Source organism: Notolepis coatsorum (assembly GCF_963971535.1).
Source record: "Notolepis coatsorum genome assembly, chromosome: 1".
NCBI lineage: Eukaryota > Metazoa > Chordata > Actinopteri > Aulopiformes > Paralepididae > Notolepis > Notolepis coatsorum.
Window position 1 is genome coordinate 97299951 of NC_140165.1, and position 11815 is coordinate 97311765.

General features: G+C 44.0%; 1 protein-coding gene across 1 annotated transcript in view; it reads left to right on the plus strand.

Moving 5' to 3' along the window:
* Positions 1-11815, plus strand: part of LOC311244262 (pyruvate carboxylase, mitochondrial-like) — a gene marked incomplete at both ends in the record, with an annotated part of 270486 nt that overhangs the window by 179136 nt on the left and 79535 nt on the right. Inside the window, 1 exon segment of the mRNA XM_084333671.1 lies at positions 3340-3458. Within this exon segment, the coding sequence (XP_084189797.1) occupies positions 3340-3458 (119 nt within the window).

Here is an 11815-nt window from a genome sequence, read left to right on the forward strand (position 1 = left end):
CGCACCAGCTAATGGGGATCCCTAATAAAATCAAATCAAATCAAATATGTTAACAGGTTAGAGCAGCTACACAGTGACCATGGTAACAGGTTAGAGCAGCTACACAGTGACCATGTTAACAGGTTAGAGCAGCAACACAGTGACCATGTTAACAGGTTAGAGCAGTGACCATGTTAACAGGTTAGAGCAGCTACACAGTGACCATGTTAACAGGTTAGAGCAGCCTCACAGCCTGTGAGCAGACTGTCTCAGCAGCAGCAGTGCATCATCCTAGAGACGCTCGGATCCTATTTCCGAGTCACTGGGCAGAACGCCCCGTTGATGACACTGTACCTGTGGACAACATCACACGTGCCATCAGCTCAGTGAGGCAGCCGTCATGCTGGGGGTGTGGACCTTACCCTGACATTAACCATACTCACTATATCACCTTAACCATACGTACAGTATATGACCTTAACCATACTCGCTATATGACCTTAACCATACTCACTATATGACCTTAACCATACTCACTATATGACCTTAACCATACTCACTATATGACCTTAACCATACTCGCTATATGACCTTAACCATACTCACTATATGACCTTAACCATACTCACTATATGACCTTAACCATACTCACTATATGACCTTAACCATACTCACTATATGACCCTGACCTTAACCATACCCACTATATGACCTTAACCATACTCACTATATGACCCTGACCTTAGCTATACTCACTATATGATCTTAACCATCATCAATATATGACCCTGACCTAACTCTAATTCCTACCCTAACCCTCACATGTATAGTAAAACCAACACATACACATGCTGGCAATCACTTCTATACTAGTCTGGAAACACACACACACACACCCACACACACACAAACGCACGCACACACACGCACAGAAAGATACACTCCCCTTCTGCCAATAGCCTATTTGTGTGTGTGTGTGTGTGTGTGTGTGTGTGTGTGTGTGTGGGGGGGGGGGGGATATTTGTGTGTGTTTTTGCATTTGTGTCTGCATTTGTGTTTGCGTGATTTTGTCTTTGTCTGTGCCTATTTGTGTGATGTGTGTGTGTGTGTGTCAGGCAGGGGGTCTTGACTATTACATGGTGCTCTTGCATACATAAGACATTATTGGTTACAGACATATAAAACGAGCATAAAAAGATAGCATCAAGGTAAGGCAAATCACAATTTTTCACATTATGATCTAACATCCCATAGTCCTCTCTGTTTACGGTTCGGGGTCAGTTTTAAAATAGGCAGTAATACAAATAATAAAATAGAATAGACAGAGTAAAAAAGTGCAATAAAATTGTTAGTAAAATAGAATAGACAGTCAAATGATGCAGTACTGCATTGCGATAAAATAGTTCAATCAAATAAAATAGCATTTACAATACAATAATCAGTGTTGATGTAATGCGTCTAGGTGGCATAACAGAGCAGTGCATCACTCTTATATTATCACATAGATGGATAGATACAGAATATAATAGATAGATGGATACAGTATGTAGAGAGAGAGATAGATAGATGGATACAGTATGTAGAGAGATAGATAGATAGATAGATAGATAGAGAGATAGATAGATAGATAGATAGATAGATAGATAGATACATTATGTAGATATATATATATATATATATATATATATATATATATATATATATATATATATATATATATATAGAGAGACCAATCAATTTCTTTAATGACCACCCAGCCAGGCTGGTGGAATTTGGTATACTAGACAGATATATAGATAGATAGATAGATAGAGTATGTAGATAGATAGATAGATAGATAGATAGATAGATAGATAGATAGATAGAGATATATAGATATATCAATCACTCCTATTTAATTGATTCAAACAAAGAAATAAAATAAAGTGAAATAAACGACTTGAGACGACTTGTGATTTGATATCATTTTATACGTTCCTATGTTGATTATTTTCTTCTGCAACACACATGTTGGATCATAACTAAAAGCTTCAGCTTGAGACCATTTTTAATCTTCTTTGTTTCTTTCCCATCTGTGCGTTTAGTCAGATTCAACATCTAATTGTCTGAGCTTAGTTTTCCATTTTGTGTTTTTATCTGTTTTTAATATGCCCCGTAATCTCAACGGAAACCTCGACTGCTTTTTTTTCGAGTATAAATAAAGGTTGGAATGAGTGATTTGCGTTCACCATCTTTCCTCTTTAGAGATCTCCCAGTGGGGAGAAAACAAGTTTATTAAACACCCACCGGATTTTCACATGCATAACAAGGCTAGGCACGGCTAGCGCTGGAATGCTAGCATGCTCATTTCTGGTAGAATTAACATACTGTAGTCTCCCTGTGGAGTGTGGGAAGCATTTATGATGGACAGGTTGTGGTAAATGGGTATAGTGGTTGGGAAATGAGTATGTTATCCAACCTTCCTATTTAGGTCACCTGTAGGGGGGGTTAGGATATGGGGTAGGGCTGGGTGAAATATCATATCGCAATCAAATGTTTTGCTGGTTTTGAGGGTATAACGATATTCAATGGCATAGTTTTCCTGTATAATTTACAGTGTGATGTGACTCTTTTTATAATTTTTTTAATTGTTTTATATATTTGGTCTGTTTTCTTTTAGTTTTTCATACTACTGCAAGGACATTCTTTGATTCACTTAAAACGATACAGTATACTGTACATATATATTTTTTACTATATGTATATTGTGGACAATGGTATTCATAGCTTTGCATGGATCCATGACGGTGTACCTTCATATCGACTACGCTGTACCTCCCAGCTATAATATGGGGTTTGTGTTGCATGTTTGTGTTCAGCGCGTGTCGGCCTATCATCGAGGCTCCGGGTCGGAGGCTGATGAATGCTGATCGAGGCCGCGCTCCAGGCCTGGGGGGCGATATTATGAACGAAAGTCATATCATGATAATCATCTCTTGAATTCTGGCCGATAGCGATAATATAAACATTGCAATATCTGTTCACGAGTGCAGAATCACATGACGGATGATCCATTTGCTGTCCATAGCGTTGAACTGCGGGATAATGTAAAGTGTAATATCAAAACTCTGTTATTTCATTATTATTAAAAAGATGTACCGTTACGTACCCAGGGTTTTTACCCAGTGTTGGGGAGTAGTTACTGTAACTATATGTAGTTCAATGACTAGTTTAACTACATTTTGCAGTAGTTGGAAGGTAGTTTAATTACATTCAAATCACAGTAGCTTTTACAATAGAATTACCTTGGGTCATGTAGTTTAGGTAGTTAATTACAAACTCTCTCTCTCTCTCTCTCTCTCTCTCTCTCTCTCTCTCCAGGTGAACTATGAGAACGCAGGTACGGTCGAGTTCCTGGTGGACAGACATGGAAAGCACTACTTCATAGAAGTCAACTCACGTCTCCAGGTGGAACATACCGTCACTGAACAAGTCACAGAGTAAGTCACACCAAACTCTGTATGTGTGTGTGTGTAGGTGTGTGTGTGTGTGTGAGGGTGGTCCGGGGGCCGGTGCTCCTCCAGGAACACAGATGTATTTAGGGTGGTGCGGGGGCCGCTGCTCCTCCAGGAACACGGATGTATTTAGGGTGGTGCGGGGGCCGCTGCTCCTCCAGGAACACAGATGTATTTAGGGTGGTGCGGGGGCCGCTGCTCCTCCAGGAACACAGGTGTATTTAGGGTGGTGCGGGGGCCGCTGCTCCTCCAGGAACACAGATGTATTTAGGGTGGTGCGGGGGCCGGTGCTCCTCCAGGAACACAGATGTATTTAGGGTGGTGCGGGGGCCGCTGCTCCTCCAGGAACACAGGTGTATTTAGGGTGGTGCGGGGGCCGCTGCTCCTCCAGGAACACAGATGTATTTAGGGTGGTGCGGGGGCCGGTGCTCCTCCAGGAACACAGATGTATTTAGGGTGGTGCGGGGGCCGGTGCTCCTCCAGGAACACAGATGTATTTAGGGTGGTGCGGGGGCCGGTGCTCCTCCAGGAACACAGATGTATTTAGGGTGGTGCGGGGGCCGCTGCTCCTCCAGGAACACAGGTGTATTTAGGGTGGTGCGGGGGCCGCTGCTCCTCCAGGAACACGGATGTATTTAGGGTGGTGCGGGGGCCGCTGCTCCTCCAGGAACACAGGTGTATTTAGGGTGGTGCGGGGGCCGCTGCTCCTCCAGGAACACAGATGTATTTAGGGTGGTGCGGGGGCCGGTGCTCCTCCAGGAACACAGATGTATTTAGGGTGGTGCGGGGCCGGTGCTCCTCCAGGAACACAGATGTATTTAGGGTGGTGCGGGGGCCGCTGCTCCTCCAGGAACACAGGTGTATTTAGGGTGGTGCGGGGGCCGCTGCTCCTCCAGGAACACGGATGTATTTAGGGTGGTGCGGGGGCCGCTGCTCCTCCAGGAAGAACATGTTATTCTAATTTAAATGAATGACATGATGCAGTTAATATACTGTACACAAGAATCCTGGGGCTCTCGGGGGGCCTTTGGTAGTCTGGGGCCCCAGATGGTTCCGGAGTGCCCAGGTTCCATTTGCCCTGTATGCCCGTTCGGTAATCAAGGCATGGGCACGTGCTTTGTGTGCGATTGTGTTTCTATGTTGGTCAGTGTAGAGGTGTTATGTGTTTGTGGATGTGTGAGGATCAGTGCGTGGTTGTGTATGTCTTAGTGCGTGGTTTGTGTGTGTGTGTGTTTGATGGTGTGTGTTCATTTATGTATGTTTGTATTCACAAGGACAGATGCAGCCTCGAGCTCCTGCCAGTTGTGTTGCATCACAGTATTTAAATCTCTGTTCTTTTTTTTTACTAAACCATGGGGGTGGATGGATATGAGTGTGTGTGTGTGGTTTGTGAAGGTTGTTGGTGTTGATGTGTGCAGGTGTTTGGCTGAGGTGGGTGGGTGACGGTGCACATACTGTATGGGTGGTGTGATGTGTGTTTATTATCTACCTACAGACACGGGTGTATTATTTCAAGGGTGGATGCTTACCACCTTCACAACTTGGTCAAGGATGGATTGGTCATGGATGACATAATTACATCAACACTCAAATACACACACCGTTCAAAGACTTTCACTTCACCATGAGAACATAGAGAGAGAGAGAGAGAGAGAGAGAGAGAGAGAGAGAGATCCCATTCATTCACTTGCTCTTTCGCGCGCTCTGCCCCTAGTCACTGTGACTCCTGTGTAGAGTCTTCTATGACACTGACTCCTGTGTAGAGTCATCTATGACACTGACTCCTGTGTAGAGTCTTCTATGATACTGACTCCTGTGTAGAGTCATCTATGATACTGACTCCTGTGTAGAGTCTTCTATGATACTGACTCCTGTGTAGAGTCTTCTATGACACTGACTCCTGTGTAGAGTCTTCTATGATACTGACTCCTGTGTCCAGCCAGCAACAAGGTTGCGCTCTCCAGACTACACGACGAGGTAAATAGAATCCAAGTGGCGAATGTTAACGCCGCCATTTTAGTTCTGGGAGATTTCAATAGCGCCAATCTGAGAAAGGTATTGCCTGACTTCTATCAGCATGTGACTTGCAACACCAGAGGCGGTAACATCCTAGATCACTGTTACACGCAATTTAAAGGTGGCTACAAGGCTCATTCTGATAGTGGCTTTGGTAAGTCAGATCACGCATCCATTTTTCTTTCACCAAAGTACAGACAGAGAATTAAAAGTACTCCCGTAGTCTCGCGAGAGGTGCAGAAATGGGATGTGACGTCAGAGGAGACGATCCGGTCAGTGTTTCACCACACAGACTGGATTGTGTTCCGCGACACAGATAACATTAATGCCTACACGGAGACAGTGCTGGACTATGTTTGTACTAGGGTGAAAGAAACAATCCCCACTACCAAAATGAAAGTTTACCCAAATCAAAAACCCTGGGTAGACAAATCCGTCCGTGAAGCTCTGAGAGAGCGCACCAAAGCATACAACGACGGCCTAGAGGCAGGCAACATGAATGACCACAAGGTGGCGCGATACAACGTAAGGAGGACAGTGTCAGAGGCCAAACGACGCTACAGGGATAAAATTGAACTCCAGTTTGAACAAGCTGACTCTAGAGCTATGTGGCAGGGGCTCAAAACGATGACAGACTACAAAGGCGCCTCCCTCAAACTGAACAGTGACATCTCCTTAGCAAATGACCTCAATACCTTCTATGCGAGGTTTGATGCTGGTAATAACAACACCAGCTCACAAGCCTCGGCAATGGGGGGGGGGGGGGTCGGCTGCTGATGGAGGCGCAGTGTTCAGGGTAACAGAGCATGAGGTGAGGCGGACCTTTAAAAAAGTGAATATCAGGAAGGCAGCAGGTCCAGACGGCATCCCCGGCCGCGTCCTAAAAGTCTGTGCCGACCAACTGGCCCCAGTATTCACTGACATATTTAACCTGTCCTTAGAACAGGCTGTCATCCCCACCTGCCTGAAGAAGTCCACTATTATCCCTGTACCCAAAAAATCCAAGCCTGCTTGCCTCAACGACTACCGCCCTGTAGCTCTCACCTCCATAGCCATGAAGTGCTTCGAGAAGCTAGTAAAGGGCTACATCTGCTCCTCCCTCCCCATCAACATGGACCCCCTGCAATTTGCATACCGCCCCAACAGGTCCACGGAGGACGCCATATCCCATGTGCTGCACACAGCAGCATCACACCTGGACAAGAGGCAGGGGAACTATGTGAGAATGCTATTCATCGACTACAGCTCGGCATTCAATACCATAGTCCCCTCCATACTCATAGCCAAGCTCAGGGACCTGGGCTTGGGCTATGACCTCTGCCAGTGGGTCTTGGACTTCCTGACTGGCAGACCCCAGGTGGTGAGAGCAGGCAACTGCACCTCCTCATCCATCACCCTCAACATAGGGGCCCCCCAGGGCTGTGTTCTGAGTCCCCTCCTCTACTCCCTGTACACACACGACTGTGTGGCTCAGCGGAGTAGCAATACAATCGTCAAATTTGCTGACGACACAGTGGTGGTGGGCCTGATCTCTGCCAACGACGAGAGGGCCTACCTGGAAGAGGTCAAGGTCCTGGCGGGATGGTGCCAGGAAAACAGCCTCTCCCTGAACGTCAGCAAAACAAAGGAGATGATTGTGGACTTCAGGAGGTCGGGGGTCAAGGACTACAGCCCCCTCAGCATCGACGGGGCACCGGTTGAGAGAGTCAACAGCTTTAAGTACCTCGGAGCCTACATATCCGAGGACTTGACATGGACCACACACATTAACAGTGTTGTGAAGAAGGCACGACAACGCCTCTACTTCCTCAGGCGCCTAAGGAAGTTCCAAGTCAGCCAGAAGATCCTTAAGAACTTCTACTCATGTACAATAGAGAGCATCTTGACCGGCAACATCACCTCCTGGTTTGGGAATAGCACTGCACAAGACCAAAGCAGACTACAAAGAGTGACACGTTCAGCCGAACGCACAATTGGAGGGGGGCTCCCCACCCTCCAGAACATTTACTACAAGCGTTGCAAGGGCAAGGCTAAGAGAATCATTAAAGACTCCAGTCACCCGAACAACTGCCTCTTTGAACTGCTGCGGTCAGGCAAGCGATACAGGAGTCTCAAGGCGAGCACAGAAAGACTCAGAAGAAGCTTCTATCCCCAGGCCATCAGGCTGCTAAACGAACAATGAATGAACACTACACAACAACAACCACCAAACGCACATAGCACACACATCCACACGCACACACTCACTTTAAACAAACACACTGTAGCACCCACTCCACACACTTATAGCACACACCCACTTTAAACAAACACACTGTAGCACCCACTCCCCACACTTTATATTTATGGATGAAGGATTGCACTACAACTCGTACACCTTACTGTAAATTGTACCTAAAATTGTACCTCATCCCATTTCTGCTTTGCACTAGATAGTACTGTACATTAGTACACTGCATAGTATTGTGTATTGTATATTATATGGTAACTCAGAACATTGTACATATGTCTATACCGAACACTGTGACCTCATTTTCTTCTTCTAAATTCATGCTATATTATGTTATTATGTTATTTGATACTATCTTGTCTAGCACAGTCTCTGGAGCGTAACAGTAAGAAGCATTTTGTATGAAAGTATTCTGTACTTCTGTATGACAACTATTAAAGAACTTGAACTTGAACTTGTGTAGAGTCTTCTATGATACTGACTCCTGTGTAGAGTCTTCTATGATACTGACTCCTGTGTAGAGTCTTCTATGATACTGACTCCTGTGTAGAGTCTTCTATGATACTGACTCCTGTGTAGAGTCATCTATGATACTGACTCCTGTGTAGAGTCATCTATGATACTGACTCCTGTGTAGAGTCATCTATGATACTGACTCCTGTGTAGAGTCTTCTATGATACTGACTCCTGTGTAGAGTCTTCTATGATACTGACTCCTGTGTAGAGTCATCTATGATACTGACTCCTGTGTAGAGTCTTCTATGATACTGACTCCTGTGTAGAGTCTTCTATGACACTGACTCCTGTGTAGAGTCTTCTATGACACTGTGACTCCTGTGTAGAGTCTTCTATGACACTGACTCCTGTGTAGAGTCTTCTATGACACTGTGACTCCTGTGTAGAGTCATCTATCAAATCAAATCAAATGTATTTGTAAGGCCCGACAACACACGCTAATGTCCCCATGGGCCGGACACGTCTTCTTTAAACAAGTCAAGAAGAAACATCACAATAAATCAAGAACGGAACAAAAACACCACGAAGTCCAACATTTTTAAAATAAATCAAATAAATGAATGCAACACTCCCAGACATACCCCAAGTACATGCAATAGCAACTAGGGTATATAAGAACATTTTGAAAGATTGAAAATAGAGCTGATGACTGATCCACTTGAGGTATGGGGAGAGGATCTATGACACTGACTCAGGAGTCAAGTTCAAGTTTCTTTATTAGTTGTCATACAGAAGTACAGAATACTTTTATAGAAGCATTTTATATAAAAGTATTCTGTACTTCTGTATGACAACTAATAAAGAAACTTGAACTTGACTCCTGTTTAGAGTCATCTATGACCGCTGTGTGTCCTTGTTTTCTGTCTGAAAACATGCATTATTTTAGAGAGAGAGAGAGAGAGAGAGAGAGAGAGAGAGAGAGAGAGAGAGGGAGAGGGAGAGGGAGAGGGAGGAGAGGTGAAGTCAGAGAAAGAGAGATAATGATGAATGACACACAGAGACACACACACGGCTCATACAAGCAGTGTAATTGTATCTCTGCCCCTGACACATTAATGACGGGGGACTGATGGGAAAAAACACACAAACAAACACACACACACACGTTAAATGACACATACATGATTACTACGGTAAATTAACACAATTAATACAGGGTCATTATCAATGACCATAATGAGTAATTAACACAATTAACAAAGGCCTGTTAAACACGGACAGTTGTACCATTACAAATGGTTGAGACACGGGCTCAAGTGCATTCACACACACACACACACACACACACACACACACACACACACACACACACACACACACACACACACACACACACACACACACACACACACACTTACACACTTGGTGACTAATGATACTATTTTCTTACCTAATTCCTGTCTCTTTCTCTCAATCCCTCTGTATATATCCCTCTCTCCCATCTCCTCCATTTAGAATGCATTATGGGGGGGGGGGGGGTCTTACCCAACATGAATGACTCCATGAGCCCCTCGTGATAATAAACGGGTGTCACAAAGCACAGCCCAATGCTGCCTAGTGATAGTTTCCTATTGGTACTGCACAGAAAGACATAATCCCCCTTTACCCCGAGTGCTACTGTACATGTACAGTACGATAGTTCCTGTGTGCTTTGCCTTGTTTTGGAGAGATCTGCCGTAGAGATATTTGCCACAGAGCTCAACGGCACTCAAGGTTTTGCATAGACCCTCAAAACGGCAAATAAATAAATTTGGTAAATAAAAAAAAATAAAAAGCTAAGCTACCTCTCTTCCCAGAAATCATGACCCGGTTACTCTGAAGATTAATCCACAGTATATCTTAGAAGTGAGTGGAACAGACTCCTCCTCCCGCTCCCTCGTGGCACTCTGCTTCCTCCAGACACGGGCGCCTCGTCAGCCTGTTAGAACCACCAACATGGAATATGAGGTTTTCTGCAGAGCGCAGACGGTCTCTCTGCCTGGTGGCCAATCAGTCAACGTCATGGTAGAATTGGTATTTACTCTCAACTCTGTACTGAACTTCAGTAGACACAGTACCACTTGCTCTCTGTGGCTCTGCTCATCTCTCTCTCTCTCTCTCTCTCTCTCTCTCTCTCTCTCTCTCTCTCTCTCTCTCTCTCTCTCTTCCTGGAGTCTTTTCATCAAGATGATTGTCAAAGAAATACAGAAGGAATCCAATATCTCTACAAAATAATGAATTTTCTTAGAAATTGTTACGCACAATTCTGTCTAGGGAAATTATATACAATATTAGCCTTTGAGGTTAGTTCATTCTGAACGACTTGTCCCTGTAAATGTTCTCATGGTGAAGTGAAAGTCTTTGAACTGTGTGTGTGTGTATTTGAGTGTTGATGTAATTATGTTATTGCAGGGATCAGTACTATTATAAGCGAAATAGCTTAACCAATTGCACACTAGTAGCAATACGTGTGTAAGAGAATAACTGTTTTGGACATGTTGAAGTGCCCTCTCGTCCACAGATTACCTCTTTCACGGTCATCGGCAGTTGCATGGCCGGTTATAATATTTACAGTAGGTTGATTCATATATCAAAATATTTCCAGGGTCAGATCGAATCTGAGGCAGAGTAGGGGCGGGTCTTCACAAAATGCAGGAGGGGGGGAATACCGCTGCTAGAGCGACTCAGTAGATTATGGCAGGCCTGATCGCAGCCTCTTGCATTGGTGACGAGTGCAATCTCCGCTACGCCACCCGACCGCCCAGATCAATGGAATTTTTAACAAAGTGCAGCAATTTTAGGAATAATATATATATATATAGCGCAAAGGACCCTTTGTAAACTCAAGCACTTTCGATTCGAGGTAAAAATAAAACGCAGTACATTCCAGAACAGTTGACCATTGAAAAAAAAAATCTTAATTGATCTCAATTTCTCAAATTTTTTGGCCTTTTATTATACTTATAGCACATTCATGAGTCTGTTCTCCTTTGAAAGGTAACATTCTTACACAATAAAGAAAAATCACTTTGAGTACTAATGAAATAGAGTAACAGAGGTTTGAACACACTGAAGTAAACATCTTTTCGCTATATACATCTATATATCTGTCTCTTCTCTATATAGCTCTCTCTATCTCGGTCTCTTCTCTATATAGCTCTCTCTCTGTCTCTTCTCTATATAGCTCTCTCTATCTCTGTCTCTTCTCTATATAGCTCTCTCTCTGTCTCTTCTCTATATATCTCTCTCTCTCTGTCTCTTCTCTATATAGCTCTCTCTCTGTCTCTTCTCTATATAGCTCTCTATCTCTGTCTCTTCTCTCTATAGCTCTCTCTCTGTCTCTTCTCTATATAGCTCTCTCTCCTTCTCTTCTCTATATAGCTCTCTCTCCTTCTCTTCTCTATATAGCTCTCTCTCTCTGTCTCTTCTCTATATAGCTCTCTCTCCTTCTCTTCTCTATATATCTCTCTCTCTCTGTCTCTTCTCTATATAGCTCTCTCTCTGTCTCTTCTCTATATAGTTCTCTCTCCTTCTCTTCTTTATATAGCTCTCTCTCCTTCTCTTCTCTATATAGCTCTCTCTCCTTCTCTCTATAGCTCTC